Source organism: Pan troglodytes, chromosome 2, assembly GCF_028858775.2.
Source record: "Pan troglodytes isolate AG18354 chromosome 2, NHGRI_mPanTro3-v2.0_pri, whole genome shotgun sequence".
Lineage (NCBI taxonomy): Eukaryota > Metazoa > Chordata > Mammalia > Primates > Hominidae > Pan > Pan troglodytes.
The window spans coordinates 71,556,600-71,582,354 of NC_086015.1; the positions used below are offsets into that span (position 1 = coordinate 71,556,600).

The 25,755-nt window shown below is 40.4% G+C and overlaps 1 protein-coding gene across 14 annotated transcripts in view; it reads right to left on the reverse strand.

The window, feature by feature from the left end:
• Nucleotides 1-25,755, reverse strand: part of SUCLG2 (succinate-CoA ligase GDP-forming subunit beta) — a 426,327-nt gene that overhangs the window by 366,459 nt on the left and 34,113 nt on the right. For all 14 annotated transcript variants that reach the window (XR_010155641.1, XR_010155638.1, XR_010155640.1 and 11 more), the window contains exon 2: nt 5,041-5,182. Coding sequence is in view for 10 of the 14 variants with exons in the window: in XM_063806902.1 (XP_063662972.1) it covers nt 5,041-5,182 (142 nt within the window). In the remaining 4 variants the exon portion in view is untranslated. The remainder of the gene's footprint in view (nt 1-5,040; nt 5,183-25,755) is intronic.

The window sequence follows — 25,755 nt, forward strand, 5'->3', positions numbered from 1 at the left end:
CTAGGGGAGATTTAATCTAATCTGACTGGATTAAAATCCCATCATCTTTGTCATTTAGCTCTACAATCTCGGCATGTTTTTTAACTTTATCTTGCCTGTTTCCTTGCTTGTAAAATGACATAAACAATGACTGAATTTGGCGACCAACTGAATATAGTAGACATGAGAGACATTAATGATGCAGAGCTATTTCAGCTGGGTAAGTACGGTGGCGAGAAGAAGAAGAGAAGGTTTGAAGCAACCAAGAGATGACAAGTTCCATTTAGGTCAGGTGTGCCAAAGACACTCATGAACAAGTGGTCAACAGACAACTAGGAATGCAGCTTCAGGCACAAAGAAAGAGATCTGCGAGACAATCCGCATAGAAGTCACCCTGGAAATCACAGATATGATTAATGTCACATTTATTTTCAAAATATTTTATAAAATGTCATTTCAAAATACGAATAAAGTAGGAAGGTAAGCAAATATCTTTCAATTATTTACAAATCTTTCTAATTAAAATATGAACTCTCCTAACACATGATTAACAGGATAGTTATTACGATGTCTCTGGTCTCTCTGTGAGTTAGAATCACAACAGTAGTGAACCTCCTGGAATTTGCTGCCACTGACAACAATGATGATGCTGATAGCAATAAAATCTTATATAGCACTTTCTCAGTGTTAGACACATTATCATTCTAGGCAATTTTCTCCCATGATGGTATCATAATTACAAGGTGAAGATCCCATTTTTTCAGGACAATCAGGAAGATGCGTGCATAATCCAGTTTTAATCTTAACCTCAAATCTATTTGCTAAAACTTCAATCGTGCTCTTGGTTCTGTCAATCTTGTGGTGACAAGAATGTAAATACTCTGAAGTTTTGCCAGATTCTTCTTGCTTTGCTCTCTCCAGGTAATCTCAGTGATGTGCACACAATTTTTATATTTATGATCAACTAATCTCACTTTTAACCAACTAGAATTGGTTCCATATCCTCTTCTAATGCTATAAATTTCCCCTTAGATCAAAACTATTCAACAACAGAAATCAGAGGAGACCTTCCTTCTACCAAAACTACTCACTGAGTTCGGGAAGGATTACTCATTCATTCACCAAATAAGGAGCTTGAATTTTCCAAATTCCTGTTTAGCTCTAGACAGAATCACAGGGAGGCCCTCTGTTGGCCATACCACCTTAAGGAGCATCATAGATATGCACAGGTGATATCTATGCATATATCACCTGTGCATATCTATGATGCACACACACTCACACACTCCTATAAGCACACACACACAACCATGCATCATTCTCCGTTCCTTTATCCAGCTTGATTTTGTCAATCCTTTTATCATTCTCAACCCTTTATCCAGTTTGTATTTCTTGAGAGCATACCTGAAGAACTAATTTTCTTTTACTTCAAATTGCTTTATTGTCTCTTTTTTTCCCTCCCTTGTCCCAGCCCAACACGTCAATGCAACATTGCTCATTCCTCCAGAGCAGAAATTCTATTAAAAGCATGATACAGCCAGGTGCAATGGCTCTCGGTTGTAATCTCAGCACTTTGAGAGGCTGAGGCAGGAAGATCACTTGAGGCCAAACTGGGCAACACAGAGAGACCCCATCTCTACAAAAAATAAAGACACAAAAATTAGCCAGGTGTGGTGGTGTGTGCCTGTAGTCCTAGCTACTCTGAAGGCTGAGGAGGGAGGATCACTCGAGCCCAGGAGTTCGAGATTGCACTGAACTATGATTACACCACTGCACTCCAGACTGGGTGACAGAGTGAGACCCTGTCTCTAAAAGAAGTAAAAAATAAATACAAATAAAAAGCATGGTATACAATCCCCAACCACAATACAACGGCTAAATAAATGTTCATAAAACCATAACTAAGAAGTCAATTAGCTCACTAAGTGCATATCTCCAGGAATATCTCAAAGAGATTAGGTGTTATGCCTAAGAGGGGTGAGGGGAGTAATCAGCTGGCCTCCAGAATTCTCTTTAAAAAACTTAGTTATACCTGCAATGCTAGTGCTTCACTGTATTTAAGAAAATAATGGGGAAATGAAGATCAAAGACCAACTTGAACTTTACATTTCTTTGCTCTCACTTCCCAATCCCCAAACCACAAGAGTATAAAACAAAAATGATCCTTTCTTATGAAAAGGCTGGAATACAGTACTAACCTTTACTGAGTCTATTATCAAAGTTCACTGAGGAGCTCTCATCCAGGTTTAGATCTTATTTTACTGGGATTTTTTCACAGTAAAAACCAATCTTGATAGCTTTTAAAAATGAAACCAATTTTCATTTATTAAAATATAAGTCACTTCAATTTCTACATTTAACATCTGAAAGTCACAAATTAATTTCTTTCTAGAACATAAATTCTATGAAGAAAAAGGGCTTGCCTGTCTTGCACAGCTGTGTCCACAGTGCCTAGTACATGGTTGACCCTCGATAAATATTTGTTCCAGAACAGAATGCATATACATTTCAACTGACATAACATAGAAAGGGTCTGGTGTATTAGCATCTGGTAGAACTTTAAAAAGTTCAAAGAACAACAATTACTAGCTGAAGTACCTGCGACTTACTCTTAAAAGAGCATAGAAAATTAGAATATTGAAATATGGAGAGTGCTTCTATCCTAAACTCTCAACCTTTGCTACTGATACCTGGACAAGACTGAGTAGCAGATGCACAATTCTTTATTTTTAGTGGGAAATAACTGCATTCCCAAGGCTGAAGGATGCACATGCAAATCCTTCTAGTGTCCAAATGTGCACTGTCCTAGATGGTAGCCACTAGCCACATGAGTCTCTTGAGCACCTGAAATGTGACTAGTCTGAAATGAGATGTGCTGGAAGTGTAGCATTCCAACCAGGTTTCTGAAGATTGGGACAAAAAAATGAACACAAAATATCCTGTTGATAACTTTTTATATTAATTACATGTTGAAATGATGTTGTTTTAGATATATTGGAGTAAACAGAATATATTATTAACATTAATTTCACCCTTTTTTTCATTTTTTTAATGTGACTGTTAGAAAACTTTAAAATACTGACGTGGCTCACATTATACTCCTACTAGACAGTGGCAATCCAGACCGACACCTACAAAGTCTGTACGCCACAGGCGGGGATGCTCACTGAAAGGCAGACAGCAGGACCTGATCCCTAATATCTGGATCTGTAAGTAGGAAAATGAGCTAGATGTTCTACCACACAACAATCTCCCTTTGATATGGTTTGGCTGTCCCCACCCAAATCTCACCTTGAATTGTAATAATCTCCACATGTCAAGGGTGGGGCCAGGGGGAGATAATTGAATCATTGGGGCAGTTTTCCCCATACTGTTCTAATGGTAGTGAGTAAGCCTCACGAGATCTAATGGTTTTATAAATGGGAGTTCCCCTGCACAAGTTCTCGTCTGCCACCATGTAAGACATCCCTTTGCTCTTCCTTTGCCTTCCACTATGATTGTGAGGTCTCCCCAGCCATGCGGAACTGTGAGTCCACTAAATCTCTTTCCTTTATAAATCACCCAGTCTCAGGTATGTCTTTATTAGTAGCATGAGAATAGACTAATACACTCCTAAAGACTCGCAATAGCATTGGGAAATAAGTACTATTAGCTTTGACCTAAAGAAACTGAGGCAAGGACGGAGAAGGTACTTCTGCAGAATTACAAAGCTGGTAAAGGGAAGGCAAAACACTGAATCAAAGTTAGCTTGACTTTAAAGTCATGCCCTTGTCTTTGGTCTCCTCCAGTCACTCAGAGGGCACTCTCCCCATGTTCTAAGGGACTTAAAGAAGGATGTCGACAACTGACTCACCCTGCAAAGGCTTCTCAAGCCCTTCAGCCATGTTTCTCCCAGCCACTAACCCACAGCTGACAGAAGTGGGTGAAATAGTGACTAAAATCTCTGAAAAATTACCATGAAGCAACATCCCATGTGCTGCTATCTCAGGTAAAAGAATAAAGTTTTCCTAAATCGATGTTTTTTGCTTTTTTAAATTGCAGTTATCATTTCCTTTATTAGTTAACATGGATCACAATTTCCTTTTTGTGTTATCAAATATTGTTGAAGGCTTCTATCCACTCCCTGCACACATTATTGAACGATGCTCCACTGTTGTACTATTCTTCATTTCAAAAAGAGCTGGGATGAAAACACCCTAATGCTCATACTGTAAGAATTTCTGAGGATACACCCTCCCTAAGGGATACTGAAAAGAAAGGGAAGTTGTTTGTTGTTCTAATTTTTTTTTTTTTTTTTAAGAGAGAGAAGGTCTCACTCTGGCGCCCAGGCTAGAGTATGTTAGAGTGATCATAGCCCACTGCAATCTCAAACTCCTGGGCTCAAGTGATCCTCCTGCCAAAGCCTCCAGAGTAGCTAGGACTACAGGCATACACCACCATACTAGGCTAATTTTTTTAGTTTTTGTAGAAACGGGTTCTGCTATGTTGCCCAGGCTGGTCTCAAACTCCTGGACTCAAGTGATCCTCCCTCTTCAGCCTCTCAAAGTACTGAGATTATAGGCATGAGCCACCCCACTGAGCCTGTTCTAAGGTTTTTGACACTTAGGCCAAGTGCCTCCAGTGAGTGATCCTGGCGGAACTGAGGACACAGAGGTGCCTGTGAATCTCATGCAGCATGGGTCAGGCAGGGCCCGGTCTAGAGGAAACCTCTAGGTGTGCCAGGGAAGAAAGGCTCTATTCTCCTACACCCAGGCCATCACACTAAAGGCTGTCCTGTGATTCCACATCTCCTCCCAGGTCAGCAGGACTGAAGACTCACAGGGACAAAGCTCTGAAAGCAGACCCCTCCCTTCATGCTGCAGTCACCATGTGATTCCTGCACACTTACACACATGTACATGAGGCAATCTGGACTTTTTTGCTTTTGCAGTTCTAAGCTCTCCCCTGTATCTGTCCCTGTCAGTTTAATCCACAACAAAAAAAAATTAACTAGTGGGAAACCACTACCTGTGAATTCACTGATTTGGGCAAGTGTATTTCACCCATTATGAATCAGCTTACTTAGTCTCTTAGCAGCCTCGAGAGCTTCATTTGCAGTGTCTGCTACAAAGAATCTTTGAACTCTCACTCCGTTGTCAGACATCAGTTTCTTGCTCTGGTATTCCTGCAGGTTCAGCCATCTTCTGGAGGTTAATTGAACTGCCTACAGAAATTGAAGGAGAGAGGTAAGAACATTCATTAATAGCAAGAAAAATAAAAGTCAACCTACATGGCCAGTCTTAGAGGTACTGTTGACTGGCAATCTGCAACCCAGAGTTGAGAGAAGCAAAAGAAAAAAAAACCCACTTAAATTCATGCCTAATTATTTTTTAACAAAAACTGTTAAGGACAACTACACACACACAAATGAATGCAGGTTTTTTAAAAATGCTGAAAGCTGAGTGAGCTCTGTGATCTAGTTAACAGTAATACACAAATATCAATGTCTTGCTTTTGATATTGTACCACAACTACATGAGGTGTCAGCATTAGGGGAAGCTGGATGAAGAGTACATGGGGCTGCTATACTATTTTTGCAACTTCCTTTGAGTCTACAAGTATTTCAAAATAAGTTATTTTAAAAACTGTTAAGGACTCTATTACAAGGATATGGCTCCCCCCTTCTCACCCCAAATAAATAAAAAGCATAGCATTATTTTAATAACTGTATATAGATTGTTAATCATTGTAAGGTTTTTCAGGAAATTTGTTTAAACACTCTGAAGTCACTGGGCCACAGACTAATTCATTTCTTTACCATAGTTTTTAACAGAGTCTGGGTAGGGCCATTGTGTGTTTAACGAGATTATCTCTTTCATCCACCAAGGTTGAGCGCAATAACCTGAAAGACTGACTATTAATTAAACTAGTTCCTAAACTGCAACTTGTGTATTAAAGGAAATTTGCTTAAGTTTCAAGTAGAAGTGGTTTTCCAATATGCACTACGTGTTTATCTGTGTTAAAAGGACATAGTCAAAGGACACAATAACATGAACAAATAAATTCCTTACATTTTATCCAATAATATCAACAGTATTCCCTATCAAATCCATAAGCCCCATTTTTAAAAGAAGGAAAAAAAAAAAAACCAGGAAAAATGAATACACTTAATGTAAACTCCTTTCCATCCATGAGTCATATGCAAAGGAAACACTACTCACAAGAGGAAGGATGACAATACAGTTAATGCACAAACCAAAAAAATCAATCACACAACTGGATCACAAGACTGATAGTACATGGACATCATCTGATACAATCCCTACTGGCTTCTGTCCACGGCTTTGGTGGATGTCCAAGGCAGTGTCACACAGATCATAAAAGTGAGGCCCACAGGGCTTCATCACATGGAGCCATTACCTTTTGGGACATCTATTGTGTCCTTAAAATGTCATTTTCTTCTGGTATCCCCAGGCTATGATGTATTCATGGAGCTCTTTTGAAATAGGGTGATTCAAAGCTCTATACCCCCACTACTAGACTGTGTTCCACTAAAGGGTAGAAAGTATGCCTTAAACTTCTCTGTATCTCTGTGAAGAAGGTGACAGTGCTTGACATATGAAAGACACCCAAAAAATGCCACTTAGATGGCCAAATGAATCAACTCTGCCTTTTGTCTCCTGATATGGACAATTTTTCATTCCCAGAAACTGGCCACCTCTAAAAATAAAAAAGTACAAGTTAGTCCTTAAGACATGAAATAAACATAATATAATGTATACACGCTGGTAAAAAATTCAAATTTCAACATGATCAAGCCTAAAGATAGCTCTCTGTTCTGTCCTTGTAGCTGCTGGTAATGATGGTTTGGTTTTGCTTTTAATATTGAAGTTGCCTATACTTCTTCTTTAGAAATAAATAATACTGGGATAAAAATAAATTGTCAGACAAGCAATGCTCACATCATTTACTGTATATTATTTTTTAACTACACATTATTTCTTAATCTTACTTTTTAAGTCTTGATGAAACATTAGTAATTTGAAAAACACAAAATTCTGTAAATGAACATACTCAAAGGCTTTATAGTCTTAATAGCGTGTTATATAACATACAAAGAAAAATACGAGTTTAAGGCATTTAGCGAAAAAGCCCCTTAGTGAAAGAAAACATTAAACATTAGCTGTGTGCTATTATCTAGGACCACTCTTAAAAGGCAAATAGGAACAATCAATAGATTATGTCTACGTTGACATAACAATTTAAAGCCATTAATCAAAGAAAGAAAAAATATAGTTTGAAAAGAGCATTTGAGGGAGACTAAAAACAGCCACAATGTGGTTGTGGTCAATTCCTTTTCATCAGAACACTCGCCATATTAATTTTAGATATGTTAATGCAATCTGCTGTAAACTAATTGCAATTGATCCAGAGGCCAGCTTCACAGACATGTAACATATATTGACTGTTTCCACACTGACTCAAATGAAAGCCAGCTTGAAGTCTGTTGCTCTTAAATTGAAAACCAGGACAATGAGCACAGTTCCAAATCCACTGATGACACCCGGCTATCACTCCACAAAGGAATTCTTTTACAGAATAATCACCTATTTTTGTCAATCCAAAACTTGGAAAACTAGGGCCCTGACTGGCTCTAAAACTTCAAGACAACTCCACTCATTAAGAATTTGTAGCTGGGTGTGGGCAGGCGCAGTGGTTCACACCTGTAATCCCAACATCTTGAGAGGCGGAGGCAGGAGGATTGCTTGAGCCCAGTAGTTCAAGGCTAGCCTGGGCAACATAGTGAGACCCTGCCTCTACAGAAAGTGAAAACATTAGCTGGGTGTGGTAGTGCATGCCCACAGTACCAGCTAATTGGGTGGCTGAGGCTGGAGGACAACTTGAGCCTGGAAGGCTGAGGCTGCAATCCAGCTTGGGTGCCAGAGTGAGACTCAGTCTCGAAAAAAAAAAAAAAAATTGTGATACATCTACAGAAGTATAATTTATGTTTACTTCTGCATTTTCAGTTGTAAAAAAGGGTGAGAAGAAATCTGCTATGCAAATGGATGGTAGAAAGTACGCTGGAAATGTAATATAAACTGCTGAATAATAATAACAATAATAGTTCCATCTACTATTAATTGAGCACTTATGAGCTAGGCATTATATTAAATATTCACATTTCATGGTTAAAACAATCAGGAAATGTCAAGAATTATTATCTCTCTCTGTAGCTGTCATTAGTGCAAATCAAGAAATATCCTCAGTCTTCTTCCTTCTAGGCACTTCCTTACTTCAGCTGAAGTTAGGCGATGCCGTATCTACTACCTAGAGTTAGCACCAGATCCCCCAGGTTAGAGGCTCAGTCCCCCAGGACTATACCCACTTGAGATGCCAGGCACAAGCCCCAGGTTATTTTACCTGTGCTTCTGACCAACCAGTTATCAATTGGGAGTTCCCAAGACCCCCTCCTCGGGTTTAACTAATTTTATAGGATGGCTAACAGAGCTCACAAAAACCACTGCTGACATTTACCAGTTATTTATAAAGGATATGACAAAAGACACTGGTGAACAGCCAGATGGAAGAGGTGTACATAACAAGGTATGCCCATGGAGCTTCCATGCCCTCTCTGGGGGTACCACCTTGCAGATACCGCCACATATTTGGCAATCTGGACACTCTCCAAACCTTGTCCTCTTAAGATTTTATGATTTTATTACATAGGCACGATTGTTACCTCATTAGCCATTGGCGATTAACTCAACTTTTAGTCCCGCTCTCTTCCCCAGAGACTGGGAGGATGGAACCGAAAGTCCCAACCCTCTAATTATGCTATGGGCTTTCTAGTAACCAGTCACAATCCTGAAGCTACCTAGTGGACTCCAACCACTAGTCATCTCATTAGGGTAGAAAAGACACTCATCACTTCAGATATCCCAAGGGTCTTAGGAACTGTGTGCCAGGAACCAGGGGTAAAGACCAAATATGTATTTTTTTTATTATATCACAGTATCATATCAATTAACTAGTTCCAGCCAGTAAGTTGTGAGTACATATGTTGTGTGACACATTCAGGCCAATGTTTAATTGCCATCCCTCCCACCCCATCCAAGTTTGCCCTCTCTAGATATGGGGAATAGCAACATTCAAGATGGTAGCTGATCTATCAGCCAGGGACCAGAATAAGGATGGACATATAACAAGTGACTTTACATAAATGTGTAGTAAAAAATACACCTTTGTGGATTCTTAGTCACTGAAATTCTGGGGGTTATTTGTTACTATTGCACAACCTTTTTGCCCAGTTGGCTTTACTGACCAATAAAGCCATGTTACAAATTAGGAAACGGGCTGAACTTGCCCAAGATCACAAGTTACTCTGAAACAGTAAAACTTCTGGATCAACTGGGTAACACTATTGGTTCCCTGTGTTTGTATTCTGGTCCCAGAGGCTCTGTGGTGATAGAGACTGAGATAAGAGACAAGTAAAATAGTGTCCCTTTCGTCAAAAGTCTACCAGGAATAGGACTTTCACGAAATGCTGACAGAGCTCATGTAAGGTAAAATGTAACTACTCCAGGCTTTGGGAGGGAGGGAGGTGGAGACGTGAATAGGTGTTGTCCCAAGATGCTAGAATGGTAGAAGTTTATTTCAACTCCTAGGAAGAGCTACCTGTTATGACCCTAAAAATAACACCTTTGCTGCAGGAGACGTGAAGAATCTCTCAGATAATCCATGAATTCTAGAATGCAAGGAATGGAATGGAGTATAAAGATCATCTGCCCCAGTGCCTTTTGATTGTTTCTGCCAGTCATTTGCCAGCCTGCCCTCAGGACCATTCCACAGGCTCTTCTGCCTAAATTTGAGACTCTGTTCAGAGACTGAACAGTAGGGGGAAGACACCAGGCTTTGTTGTCCTCTTTGTGGGTGTAACAGCATCTCCTCTGAAGCTCCAGGTCTCTCCAGACAGCCCTCTCTTCCACATTCCAGCTCCCGCTATCTCCCCTGCTGTGACTTCTGCTTGTAACAGCTAGCCCTAGACTCTGCCAACACCATTTCCTTCCTCTCCTATGGCTCACGGAAGATTCCTGCTGTTGTCCATCCATCTCTGTGTTGCCTCCCAAGCCTGTGTGCCTTACAATCTTTCCGGCCCTTTGTTAAATTCTATTAAATGACCTCACAAAATCCCTGTCTTCCTGACTGGCCCTTACTGACACAGTGCTTCACAGGCTGAAGGTGAAGGGGAATGGCAGTGATCCACTTTTAAAAAGGTCTTTGGGACCCTATACTGGAGAAGTTTCCCAGTTAGTCACATCTTTCAAATACTGGGGTTTCAAGATATAAAGGGACCACTGGGGTCCAATCACCTCAGTTTACAGTCAGGAACCTGGAGGCCTAATGAGGGAAAGTGTCTTGCCTAGGGATCATATAGTAAGCCAGAGGCCTGATGAAAGCTGGACTAATTCCCAGCTTTTTTCCTTCCTTCACATGGATTTTGGCAAAGTGACCGTGATAGGAACAGCATCACATTCTTAAACTAGCTGGGGTAGGTGGGCACCTAGGTTTTGTTCCCTTTGGACTTGTACAATATCCTTGCCATCATTCCCTTCCTTCCTGCATTTCTTTGATAGAGCAAACATTTCTAAGCTTGGAGGGGAAGGGGAAAAATACAACTTAAAAGAAAAGCATCACATAAAGATTTAAGGGCCTATGGGAACAAGGGAGCAGAAGCAGAGAAAAAGAATGAAAAATGAGACAGGGGACAAAGAGAACCAGAAGATAACAAGACAATGGCTAAGTGGGCAAAAACTGACATAAAAACTCCAAGCACAAAACTAGACAGCTACACAGAAAAAAAAAAAAAAAAAAATGACATGCCCAAGAAATCATCCTTCGCCCCACGGTTTTAAAATTAGAGGTGTAGAAACAACTGAAATAGCACCTGGGGTGGGGAGGTGGGGGAATCAATAGAGAATATCAAAAGAAATGTCCCTGAGCTCGACACCCCTGAAAGGGAAAATTGTCTACCCACTGGCTCTGCACTTGCTCCAGCCTTCTTCAGCCCGACTTTGCACACTAGCACTGCTCACTTGGGAAGGCAGCATAAAGCAGTATTAGAAAGAGCCCAGGACTTACTAGTAATCAAGAAAATAGAAATTCAAACAAAACGGAAGAAGCCATTTTGCCAAAAGGAATGAAGATGCCACTGAACACAAACGCAAACACACACACACACACACACACACACACACGAGATCTGATGCTATTGTTGTTGAAGGTCAGGTGAAATGCACTTTCTCAGATACTATCCTTACAACAGAACACTAGTGCAACCACCTTCCAAAACAATTTGACAGTGTTTATGAAAACTAAAGCACTCCCATTCTCTGACCTGGAAAGTCTACTTCCTGGGTATCTATCCTAGCAAAACATGTACCAGAGATACATGCAAGGATCTTCTCTGGAGAATTGTACATAACAAAAGGATACGATTGGAAATGATCCAAATGCCCATCAAATAGAAGACTGGCAAAACAAACTATAATATATTCTGACTGTGTGAACTATTTAACATTATCTATGGCAACACAGTATCACCAAGTAACCATGTGTACCCCTACATTTCTCAGTTCTCTTGTAGCTAGTATGCCAAAACTTTTAAGAGACCATGTGCAACCCTCCAGAGCCCTATTTGTTGGCTACAAGGACCTGGAAGCCACATGTGGAGATGGTGGAATCACAGGTGAGATTAGGCCGGATTATAAGAGTTACAACATGGGGGATGTCACCTGACCCACATGTGCATGACTGAGAAATAAACGTTTGATGTGTTAACCACTGAGATCTTAGGAATAACTCATGATAACAGCATTGACTAATCTAGCCTATTAAGTCTGAACATGGTAGCACTGATTATTCTACAAGGCACAAGACTAAAAGAAACCAGCAAGCTGCAGAACAATACATACAGCAGAAGAACATATATTAGACACACATGTTCACACATGAAGCAATAATGTGTATCTTCTAAGGACAGATACATGCATAAGTAAATGTATAGGAAAAGGTCCAGATGATGTTCACCAAGCTATTGCCAGTAAACTTGGGAAGGGCAGACCAAGAAATTTCAACCTAATAATTAAAAAAAAAAAATTTTAATAATGAATTTTTAAATAAATTCATTTATTATTTGTGCCATAAACATCAATCTACTTAAAAGCAACATTGAGAAAAAGAAATAAAAGCCAGGCTTTAACACAATGGTGTAGCCTTAAGTCTCTATTAACTTTTCTGCAAAACAAAGGGCTTGCCCCTTACTTAAATGTAGCAGGGTTCTTCAAATGTGGTATGAAATCGAGGTGGGTGAGCAAAAGCCACATTTTCTGTTATACAGAACTACCACCTCTAATATAAACTCCTGCTGTTAGATATGAAGAGGCTCTTAAACCTCACTTCGAGCTCTCAACAGCAGTGACGACAGTGGAATACAAACAAGGAATTAGATTTAAACTCAGAGGAAAATATATTTCCCTCTCATTACAGGCATGGCAATGAAGGCAGATGCTTGGTGGGCTGTGGCAAGTCAAAAGTTAGTATGTGTTTGTTATATTTTAGTTTTGCCAATGTTGTTCTGTATGCAAATTAGCACCGATAAATCTACCTTAGTCACGTTACCTAGGAAATATGAGTCCTCAAATAAATGTGTTGGTGCAAATGAAAAGACAGATATAACTCAATGTGTCTCAATATAAGTGTCATAAAATAAAAGGCCTGCTTGTTTAAAACAGGCTCTGATGAAGAAGGCACTTTAACTGTGCCATCCAGTAAAAGAGATTAAGTGGAATCCTGTTTGTGAGAGGAAAAATAATAATACCAATAATGCTGTTCTGCTTAGGCCTTAATACGATGACAACAGCACGTCAACTTCTCTTTCAGCATGAAAACATGCTACAGAAATAGGTAAGAAAAGTAACCATTGGGATTAGAAGCCTAAGCCTATGGAAAGGAAAAAAATAATAATGTCAGATGTAGAAGGAAGAATAGGACTGTGGGTACTGACACTGTTCTTTTTCCCTCCATGTTCAGGCTAAAGAGCAGTCTTCATTGGAAGTCACCTTTGAAAACAGAGCGTCACTTTTGTTTAGCACTGCAATACTCTTCACCACTCTCCACTTGGGTTCTCCCTGTTTTGCACATTGTAAGAAAATGAATTAACCAATTAATTAGCCCCCTGTGGCTGAGTTCTTAAACTCTAGAAGGGGTACAGAGAGATCCTACCTACCCTATGGATGGCAGAAATGGCAGCTGACATGAGTTTCACTTCCTCATTTATAAAATAGAGGATACTAACAGGCCCATCTTCAAAGGCTGTTGTAAAGATTAAATGAGTTAATATATGCAAATAAACTGGAACAGTGCCCATGACAAGTACTCAAAAAAAGTTAGCTATTATTATTTAATCCAGAAATGTAAAAGAGGAGGAAAGGTGTAACAAGTAGATAGCTGGCAATCATTAAGATAAAAATAGTAGGTGATCATATAAATAATTTTGTTTTAATAGTGCCCACTGAGCGCTGCTCATTGTTTTAAACACATTTGTAGAGGTATTTTTAAACTCTAATCATGGAATTTCTATACTTGAATCACTCAACAATCACAGAAAAAGAACAGTACTTTGCAAAAGGAAGAACTAGAAAAATCTCACATTCAGAAAGCATCTTAAAATGTGCTACTTAGGGCCAGGCGCAGTGGCTGACACCTGTAATACAAGCATTTTGGGAGGCCAAGGTGGGTAGATCACAAGGTCAAGAGATTGAGACCATCCTGGCCAACATGGTGAAAGCCCGTCTCTACTAAGAATACAAAAATTAGCTGGGTGTGGTGGTGCGTGCCTGTAGTCACAGCTACAGGGAGGCGGGGACAGGAAAATTGCTTGAACCCCAGAGACGGAGGTTGCAGTGAGCCGAGATCTCGCCATTGCACTCCAGCCTGGCGACAGAACAAAACTCTGTCTCAAAAAGAAAAAATGTGCTACTTACTATAAGTAAATTTACTTTTCATCTCATTTGAACTAGGTTATCCCCATCTCACAGAAGTCTGAAGGTGAGACAGGTTGGTTAAGTAGCTTGTCTAAGGCCACTCAGCTGATTAAGAGAGAGTCACGATTTGAATCCAGGTCCCCCTGCCTAAAAAAAACCCATGAGCTTTCTATTATCACATCTGACTTTTTCTCTTTTTAGTCAGTCTGTAAATCCTGTGTCAATTAAAAACTACTTGGAACCACCACAGACAAAAACTATACTGCCATTCCTGACCTAAAATTACTGTTTTCCGTTTTAAAGTATGAAAAAATAAAGCAGCTGACAAATTGGTAATAATAATAATGATGATATGGTACCTGAAAAGCCAGCGTTGAAGGGATGTAAAACTTAATTAGAGTGGATGGCTACAGAATAAAAGTACTTTAAAGTTCCCGCATCAAGAGAAACAACACTTGAGTTATTCTTCACAGGACATCAGACTAGGATCAGACCAGCATCCGAGACCATTTTTGTTCCATTGACAACGCATCTCTGATAGTGCCACATGTCTTATCTAAGGCCTCCAGCAGTAAAGCAAGCAGCATCAGTTTAAAATAATAATAATAAAATCATCTGTACTTCCAAAAAAGAATTGACAGTTGAGCTTCCAGATTATCCAGAAACTGGATCACAGCAGGTTGCTATTTTAGAATTCATTCTTCTTGGGGTGCCTTGGCAAAGTCTTACGTTGCTGATCCAAATCAAATACTAGTGAACATTTCTGAGTCCCATGAAATTCCAGAAACTGTGTTATTCCACTTGGAAAGCATTACCTCGTGAGATTCTCCAATTAAAGGAAGATACCAGCAGAAGCTCATTTTACAGATAAGCAAATGAAGGTTCAGAGTAACTAAGTGACTGCTCAGGGTGACACAGCTGGTTGGAGGCAAAGCCATATTTCAAATACAGGTATGTCTGACTGAGGAGCCCGTGCCCTTTAACGAGGCAGTGCTGGTGTATCATCTCCCAGTGCACAAACATGGGCCCTGAGCCTTGAAGTCAACTGGGGCAAAAGAAGCAGGAGGCTCTGGTTTATAGATTTCACTGCAGGAAGGTACAGAGCTGTACCGAATATGAGGTTCACTGGGAAAATGGGAAGGTGTGAAAGAGAGGTTGCTGGATCGGTTTCCCTAACTCAAAAGAATTAAGATTCGCAAAGATACTGCCTTGTTCTTTTTATCCTAGGTTCAGCAGAAAAGCAGCATATATTTTAAGGAGCAAAGAAATGTAAAACACTTTGTAGTAATGACAAATGCCCAAAGGAGGGTTTGCTGCATAACTCTATAATGCTGCTCTGCCAGCAGCAAGAAAGAAAGGGAGGGAAAAAAATACAACCTTGATAAACATTAGCATATTAGCACAACAGCAGAAACAAATGTATAAAAGGCTCTAAAAATACCGAACATCCTTTCAGAATGCCTGTCTGTTCCCTCCTGGAGAGTATGCTAGCTCAATCACGTTGCAGAAGAAAATCACCTTAATTTTACCCTGCAAACAGAAGTAGGCAAGATTTATTTATAGATAAAGAAAACAAATTAAGGTAATATAAACATATACTGGCATTTAACTCCTACCAAGGAAACTGGCAGACCTATACTTTGTTCATTCATTTAATGAACAATTCATTTAACAATTTTCCACTGCATCCATAATGTGGTCACTGTGTTTGACATCCAAGATCTAGCAGTAATCAGCGCAGACAAGTTCTTTGTGGTCAGCAAGCTTTTGCCCTAGGAGGAGAGGCAGGGAAGAAAGACATGAACACATTAATGAAGAGTGTAATTACAGAGCAGCAAATGCTATGAGGGAAAAGAAAGACACACATGATGAGGCCGGGTGCAGTGGCTCACACCCGTAACCCCAGCACTTTCGGAAGCCAAGGCAGATGGATCACCTGAGGTCAGGAGTTCAAGACCAGCATGGCCCACATGGTGAAACCTTGTCTCTACTAAAAATACAAAAATTAGCTGGGCGTGGTGGCATGCACCTTTAATCCCAGGTACTCGGGAGGCTGAGACAGGAGAACAGCTTGAACCCAGGAGGCGGAGGTTGCAGTGAATCGAGAATGCACCACTGGACTCCAGCCTGGGCGACACAGTGAGACTCCATCTCAAAAAAAAAAAAAAAAAAGAAAGAAAGAAAAAAGAAAAAGAAAAGAAAGACACATGATGAGCTGTGCAGGCCAATTTTAGACTGAGTGGTCACCTTTGAAGAAACGACACCTGTGCAGAAACCTGGAGACAGAAAAGAGGTATACCTGTGAAGGAGCTGAGGCAAAGCACAGCAGGCTGAGAGGCCAGCATGTTCCAAGGCTCTGGGGCAGGAAAGGGGTTGGCATGTGCACGAACAAGGGAGTATGGTGACAGAGGAGCATGAAAATGCCAGCAGGGACCAGATAATGCAGGTGCTGGTAAGGCAAATACAGAGTTTAGACTTCATTCACTCAGTTTTAAACAGGGAAGTGAGAAGATCAAATTCACGTTTTAGAAAAGCCACTGTTTTCTGTTTGGAGAATAAAACCAATTGGGAGAGAGCTGCATTAAACCAGATTAAGGTTAGCAAACTTTTTCTATAAAGAGCCAGATAGCAAATATTATAGGCTTTGAGGCCAGGTGGACTCTGTTGCAACTACTCAACTCTGCCTTTGTAGTACAAACTAGCCATCAATCATAAATAAATTAATGGGCATGGCTGTGTTCCAATAAAGCTTTATTTGGCTAGCAGGCCAGTGTGTTGATCTCTCAACTAGACTATAGAGAAGGGCAGTAGAGGTGCGGACAGAAAGAAATGAGGGGATTCTGGATAAAGTTTGGTGATGAGGTAAAGCTTACTTGTGGATTAGATGTGGGTTTAAGGAAAAAAACAAGAAATCTAGTATTAGACACACACACACTTTACAATGTTCGTTGGCATGCATGTGGTAAATCTGATGTACTTGCTAGTCATAAAAAAGGCACTTCTTTAAAAACAATCTTAACCTCAAATCTTTTGCCCAAACTGGCCTGTTATAGTTTGAATGTTTCTTCCCTCCAAAACTCATATGGCACTTAATCTCCAATGTGGCAGTATTGAGAGGTGGGATCTATAACAGGTAATTGGGTTCTGAGAGCTTTGCCCTCATGAATGGACCAATCCATTCAAGGATGAATGGATTAATGGGTTAATGGATTATCACAGGAGTGAAATCGGTGGCTTTCTAAGAAAAAGAAGAGAGATGAGAGCTAGTACTCTCAGCCCCTTCACCATGCATCCCTTGGGGACTATGCAAAAGAGGTCTCACCAGCAAGAAGGCCCTCACCACATACAGCCCTTTGACCTTGGACTCCTCAGGCTCCATAACTGTAAGAAATAAATTCCTTTTCTTTAAAAATGACCTAGTTTCAGGCTGTCTCTTATAAGCAACAGAAAATGAACTAAGACATGGCCTTTGTATTACATTTAATTATTGACATTTCTGCACATCATTCCACCACATCAGAGCTGCTGGGCCTTTGATCTTATAACTTTCTTCCATTATTTAATATCAATCTCAGCGGGCAGCAGGCTGCAGTACCTCTATCTGCTACAGTGGCCCATCTGAGATTCTCTCCTAGGAGAGAACACAAGGCCTCCCTTGATTACAGAGATGCTACATAGAAATAACAAAAACCAAATACATTAAAGCTAAGGATTAATAAGATGTGGCCTATCCAATGGAATACTGTAAAATGGTTCCAATGAATGAACCAGCTCTTAAAATATGACAATGCTTTGTAAATACAAAGCAAAACATAGGGGAAAAACTAGCAACTGGTAGAACAAGAGGAACACATAAGAGTATTTATGCACACTTAAATAGAAAATAATAATAGTAAACAATCTTAGGAAGATACATACATGGATATATCAAAACCATTTGGAAGGTGACATGCCAAGTTTAGGACACTGACTATGTTAAAGAGTCAGAAGGGATCATGGATTTTCCGATGAGACAACAACAGACTTCAATTTCATCACTTATACTTCACGTCTTTTATTTTAAAGTGATCTGAGCAAATCTGAGAAAATAGTAGTTGGAACTTCTTCACGCTGGACCCACAGATGACTGTGATATTAATCTCTATACGCTGTTTTATCCTGAATAAAAGTTATCTATTTAATGTAGTTAATTTAATAACTACATTTAATTCCCCAAAGATGGGTTTATTAATAAAACAAAAGAAGGCAAGCTAGAAAAAGAAAAAAAATCTAATTACATTTAATAAAATTAATAATTTTCTAATTATTTTGAAAAGATTAATAAGATCTGAAGGAAACCTGAGATCATGACAGGCCAAAAGTCCATGTGACACATGAGTAACTGAGGCCTGAAGTTACAAGAGTAACGGACACTCCCTCAACAGGCCAGCATTAAGCACCCATCCCTGTGCTTAGGCACTGCCCTTGCAGCCTGCCAAGACAACATCTCTGCAGAACAGTTGAGCTCATGGAAGAAGGCGAGGATATTTGTGCCAAGTAGCTTGGTCTTATGTCAGGTTCATGTTCATAAAAATTGAGTCTCTGCTCACTTGTGGCACAAATAACTCTAGAAGTTGTTTCCTGAAAATTAAGTCACTGCTCCATCTCATTTAAATATATATATATACCTATGTGTATGTATGTGTATATATATGTCATTCCCCCCACCCACTCAGGTGAGTCTCTATGGTGGCAAAAGAGGGTCTGTGTTCCAAGAATCATCTCCATGCAAAGTGTTCATTTGAAAACAAATTGCGGCTGGGCGTGGTGGCTCACGCCTGTAATCCCAGCACTTTGGGAGGCCAAAGCGGGTGAATCACGAGGTCAGGACATCGAGACCATCCTGGCTAATACCATCTCTACTAAAAATACAAAAAAATTAGCTGGGCGTGATGGCAGGTGCCTGTAGTCCCAGCTACTCAGGAGGCTGAGGCAGGAGAATGGCGTGAACCCGAGAGGCGGTGCTTGCAGTGAGTGGAGATCGAGCCACTGCACTCCAGCCTGGATGACAGAGTGAGACTCCATCTTAAGAAACAAAAAATAAGAAAGAAAAGAAAACATTAAAAAGAGTACAATACTAGGCCATGGGATCATTCTTTAAATTTTCAAAACGGGGAAAAAATCTTGTTCTGGGGCTATTCATTATTCATTAAAACCCGCCCAACTACGCCATCAGAGCAGATCCTTTACAATACTCAGAGAAGGGAAAGTACTAGATATTTTTATTCAACCATGTGGCCCAAACACATCACCAGTGTGACAGGAACAACAGCAGTGTTTTTCAAGATCTCTACCTCAAATGAGCTTGCACACTAAGCGGGTAAAGCAGAGATATTAGCAAAACACCAGCTTCCAGGGTGGCTGGGATAATGTACGTGAAGGTGCTTTGTAAACCCTAAAGAACCTACGTGCACATTCACCATCACCATTACCAGGGGTCAAACATGTCATCTCAATGCATCAGATTTGACTGTCTCACAGGGCCCTGCTACCATCTCCACACCCTGCAGTTAGCAATTTGTTAGCCCTCCTTAAATTACTCCCCAAAGTCCTTTCCAATAAATCCAGATGAAAGCTTGCAAGGGACAGACTTTATTCAATCAACCCACTCCTGCTCCTTCTAAGGATCTAATAGTGCTTAATAGTTTAGGATACATTTGAATTTAATGGGATTTACCTGATAGCAAGAGACTTCTCATCACTTCTTTATAGCGGCAGTTTTGAGTGACCTAGCTAACTCAATCTCACAAGTTCGCCTGTCACACTGGCGTGCCAAAGAAATGACTTGTAGAGTAGGAAATGAGCGACCTTCGCTGGGGAAATTCCTGAGATCATCTCTCTGACATTTTGAATGTTCTCTGTGCAGAATGATAATTGGTGTCTGTGAGGTCTGAAGTCCACTATTTATGTTTAGAAAGACATTTCATTCTTGTTGATGAATAAAATACTACTGCTATGGAAAACTTGATCTTAGATGCTTTTAAAGAAAAATATAACATTGTAGAGAGCACCCTTTCTTTCACAATTTCATTGTCAAAATCTCCATTTAAGGAGAAATAATAATTTTGATGATTAAATTCCATGGCCCTCCCCAATATTCCACATAAAATGCCCTAGTTATAAAAAAGAAAAACACATGCCAAATTTTTCCATCTATGTTAGTCATCTCTTCTCTTATAGTAATTTGAATTTCTTTAGCCAGGGAGGGGGAGAGGGTAAATCATCCAAATATTACTTTTATCTATAAGAATAATCCATAGAAGTTAAATTCAAGGTGAGCTTTCAGAAAACTAGATATCATGAAAAGGAAACTTTAAAATAATCCCTGAAAAAAAAATTTATACCCAAGTGCAGAATGCATGGTAGTCAAATGAGCCTGTCACACTGTCCAGGAAATGTGTGAAATACATACTGTCATTCATTTGAAAAGCCCACTGTGATGACAAAGACCTCAGAAAAGTACACACAAAAAGACTCTTACAAATAGACAATCTGACACAGTATCTAAGCAGCAAAGGAAACAATATCCTAAACATACTATACCCTCTTAAAATCGGAGGAGTCGAAGAACCTAAGAAACATCAAGAAAGTTTTATACTAATGAGTCTTCTTTTAGGAACCCATAGTGAAATGCTAGATGATATTGCTACAAGCTAACAACTGGCCCAAACTAGAAGTGAACAGAGAATGAGGCAGAAAGGATCAAAGTATGCTGTAATGTCAAGATGACAGTTCTGGGAGTTGATAATTGAGAAATAAGCTTAAGTGAGTGGCATCGAAGGCTCGGTGGGTCATCTTCACCCTGCCATTTATTCACAGGTGACCTCTGTTTATTTATGCTAACTGCAAATATCAACCACCATGACCTTACAAGTTTGCTGACAAAGTAAAATGAAAGATTTCTGTGAAATCTCTTTTCCACCTTGTCCAGGATCAAGAAGCAACACCAGGGAGGTGAGAAATGCACCACAGTGGGGATTTGGTTCTATGACCTTCCACCAGGTAGATCCAGCCAGCATCTAATTAGCTACCCAATGCAGGAGAAAGATCTGAACAACTCTCCCTTATTGGCCATTACTCTCTTCTCTTGAGGACCTTTGCCTCTAAAGAAGGACAGTCAGCTCAAAATTAAAATTGATCTCTGAAGCTCCTGCTGCCTCTGAAAACACTAGACATGAAAGCTACTCACCTTCTCAGGGCAGAAGAAACACCCCAAGGAAGTATACTGATGGCCGGGAAAATGACCTGAGGCCTTGAGAACAAGCCCCCTCCCAAAAGCAATCTGCTGAACACCAAGTATCACCTACACTACAGGGTAAGATCTAGTGCTAAGCACAGTGGGGACACAGAAAGGATGAATTTAAGACTGGACCAAGCTGTCTAAACCAAGCTGCTATATTCATAGCAGCACTAGGGGAAAAAATTAATGGAGTGCCCCTGGTAGAGGAGAATGGTAAGCAGATAAGAACTAGATTGAAGTAGGATCCCACAGTCAAAAGAGCATAGGACAGGGATGTACCCAAAGTAGGAATAGCTACATATGTGTGTGTATATATATATATATATATATATATATATATATTTTTTTTTTTTTTTTTTTTTTTTTTTAGATGAGTCTCGCTCTGTCGCCCAGGCTGGAGAGCAGTGGCGCCATCTCAGCTCACTGCAAGCTCCGCCTCCCGGGTTCACGCCGTTCTCCTGCCTCAGCCTCCCGAGTAGCTGGGAGTAATTTTTGTATTTTTACTAGAGACGGGGTTTCACCGTGTTAGCCAGGATGGTCTTGATCTCCTGACCTCATGATCCGCCCACTTCAGCCTCTCAAAGTGCTGGGATTACAGGCGTGAGCCACCGCACCCGGCCGCTAGGATTATCTTTTGTCTGAAGGCTGGGCACCCATGGAGCAGAGCGGGGGCTCGGGCAACCATCAAAATGATCAGCACCAAGTAGCAAGGGGTATGCTGGACAAAAATAGCAATTGTAGGGTACACGGGCCCAAGAGATGAAATAATGCCTCAGGGGACTACCAATAGGAAAAGACCAGTTACTGGCAGTCACTGGTGACAGGATGCTCTAAGGCACAAGAGCAAGAATGATGAAACAACACAGACCAACATCATGAAAGAGAAACAAATAGAAGAACTAACGCTGAAGGAGAAAAAGTTGAAGGAGGACATAGCACAAAACTGCTTTTTAAAAGTACATGCCGGGCGCGGTTGCTCACGCCTGTAATCCCAGCACTTTGGGAGGCCAAAGCGGGTGAATCATGAGGTCAGGACATCAAGACAATCCTGGCTAACACGGTGAAACCCAATCTCTACTAAAAATACAAAAAATTAGCTGGGCGTGGTGGTGGGCACCTGTAGTCCCAGCTACATGGAAGGCTGAGGCAGAAGAATGGCGTGAACCCGGGAGGCGGAGCTTGCAGTGAGCCGAGATCGCACCACTGCACTACAGCCTGGGCGACAGAGTGAGACTCTGTCTCAAAAAAAAAAAAAGCATAATACACCAGAGAGACGTGAGAGGATAGTATATGTATCAAAAAATTTTCAACTATAAGTTTGAAATGTTTTTGTTTTTAAAAAAGGACTAGTAGAGATGAGTTGAAAGTAGAGAGACTATAACCAGAAGACAAATCAGTGAGCTTGAAATTGAAGATGGGGGGATTTCATGGTCAAATATCTGGGAAATACAGTTTTATTTTCTTCACTTAGAGGTTCTCGATATATGCTTTATTTGAGGTTCTGAGGAGCTTGACCATTTAAAAAAAAATCTACTTAACTATATTTAGTTATCCCCCAACCAATTTTTACTTGGCATCTGCTTTAAATCCCATGGAATTAGTTACTCCTTTGGGAAATGCCATAGACTGCAAAACAGGACAAAGTACACAACTAACCATACACCATACAGAAGCAAATTGGAGCTGTTGCACATTTGTGTGAAAATACTTTTATTTGGATATTTCACAATTATTTTCTCATTAGATCTGAACAGCATCTTTGGGATTCAATGTAGGAAATCAAAAGAAAGATGAAGAGGACCTAGACTTGGGCCATTATCAGTGAAGTGCCAGTTATGAAGTTATTTTGTCTCAGCTCCAAAATCTCCTTTCTAGGTGTTCATTGCTCTGCGGGGCTGATAATCCTGCAAATTACTTTCTCTTTCGCCATCTGGCTTCCTATTAGGGTCTGCCCATATGGGGCACACTATAGGGAGACTAAAGGGCTGGCAGATAGAGATGATATCTGCTCCTTTCTAATGTTTTGTCACCATAGCCCCTGGCCCCCCAGCTCCTCACCCTGGCAAAAGGAGCTGGTTTCAAGACTAGCTGGTTCCAGTTTACAGGTGCTACCAGCACTCCCTGACCAGCCTTGGAGCCACTGAAACCAGCCAAGCAGCAGCCTTTCCGAAAACTCTAGGTCTCAGCTCTGCAGGACCTATGTTCCAAGTTCCCAAGTTCTTAGAGAGCTTCAACCTCTTCCTTTTATCTTGGGTTGGGGGTGGGGGGCACTGCCTCCTGCAAGTTATAATCTCTGTTTTAGTTAGTGGTGGTTTTTTTTGGAGTTTTTTGCCCTTCTAGTCCTCCAATACTTCTTTACTCAATTCTCTGTTAAATTTTATCTGTTAAAATAATGGGCATAGTCTCTATCTTTCTAACTGGACCCCAAATGATAAAAGCAGGAATAGGAAGACATATATAAATACATAGAAATTTAGTAAATACTTCCCTGTTTCATACTTTCTTATGTGTACTAATTTTATATATGTATATGGCTAGAGCAGCTCCACAGGGCAATCACTTGTTTTGTTCACTGATGAGTGCCCCGTGCCCAGAACACTGCATGAGACATTGTAGGCATTCGATTTAGTTTTTTATTGAATGAAGGCAAGTATGAATGTATAAGATGGTCAAAGATAGATTTACCCCTATATGCAGTTGTAAGGAATATTTTGATACACTATTTGGGATGAGTGGATGAGACACCCAGAGGGTATGTTTAAGTAACCACAGATAGAAAGCAAACTTCCATCGAAGAGAAGGGTGTCTAGCTGACCACAGGACTTTTTGGTGAGTGGACATGGAACTGATATGGTTTGGCTGTGTCCCCACTCAAATCTCACCTAGAACTGTAGCCTCCATAATTACCAGTGGGAGGTAACTGAATCATGGGGGTGGGTTTTTCCCATGCTGTTTTCATGATAGTAAGTCTCATGAGATCTGATGGTTTTATAAAGGAGAGTTCCCTGCACATGCTGTCTTGCCTGCCACCCTGTAAAATGTGCTTTGCTTCTCCTTTGCCTTCCACCATGATTGTGAGGCCTCCCCAGCCATGTGGAACTGTGAGTCCACTAAACCTCTTTCCTTTATAAATTACCCAGTCTCGGATATCTCTTTATTTGCAGTGTGAAAATGAACTAATACAGCAAGTTGGGGAATTATATACAGCAAGAACTGCTCCATGTTAACACAGGAGAACGTTATCAGTGAGCAGCGGGAAAAGGCAGAGAGAGGGGAAGAGAACAAGGAAGAACAGACACATGTGATGAGAATGAGAAAAGATGTTGTGGATTCAGCATGCCTTCACATTTCTTCTCTGAAACCTGCAGCATAATCTGTTCAGTACGCTTTGGTGTAAGAACGTTTTCTGCTGAATATGAAGAGAGGCTGAGCACCATATTGAGTTAAGCATTGGCAAAGACAGATGTCATGTGTGGTGTTTTCTGACACCAAATATGTGTTATTTCCTCAGAATTCTCCAATTATCCAACACCAACTGGTTGTCCAAAAATTCCATTCAATTCTCACACTAACTCCCAGAGTTAGCACAAACACCACAGGTTAAGGGCTCAGTCACCCAGACTGCTCCCACTCCAGATGCCAGCTGCAAACAGGGTGGCAGGCCACCTGCACACACAGGGGTTCCCACTGCTCAGGTTCAATAAGTCACTAGAACAACTCACAGAACTCTAGAGAATATTTATGATTACTGGTTTATTATAAAGGATAAACCTCAGAAATGGCCAAATGGAAGAGATGCAATAGAACATGATATGGGGGAGGGGGGGCGCCCATATGTGTTCACCAACCTGGAAGCTCCCCTAATGTCAGTGTTTCAGAGTTTAATCAAGGTTTCATTACTTAGCCATGATTAAGAAATTGGCCATTCGTGACTGAACTCAATCTCCAGCCTCTCTCCCCTACTTAGAGGTGTTGGGGTAGGGGACTGAAAACTAAAAGTCCTATCCACCCTTCTTGGCATGGCTAACCCCTCCCTTAAAACTATCTAAAGGGCCACCAGCAGTCACCTCATTAGCATTAAAACCCAGGTATGGCTGAAAGGAGCTTAAAAATAACAAAAGAACATTTTATAAGTAACAAAAGAAGCTCCTACCACTCAGGGTTTTAGATCTGTGCCAGGAACCAGGAACCATGACCAAATATATATATATTCATTATACCACACATTACATGCTAGGAAAATCAGCTTTAATTACAGCATTCTCTAATCCTACTCTCTGCCCCCTTCTCATCTTGCAACCCTAAAAACACAAAAGATAAATTATGTGGTACAGCCAGGAAATGCATATTGAGCTTATAAAAGGATTCTTATGCTGTCTCTAAAAATAAAAAAAATTTTTTCAGAGAAATGTATTATGAGGATACAAGGTACTGTACACTCTATTTACGATAAAGGAATGAAACCTACTTTATAAA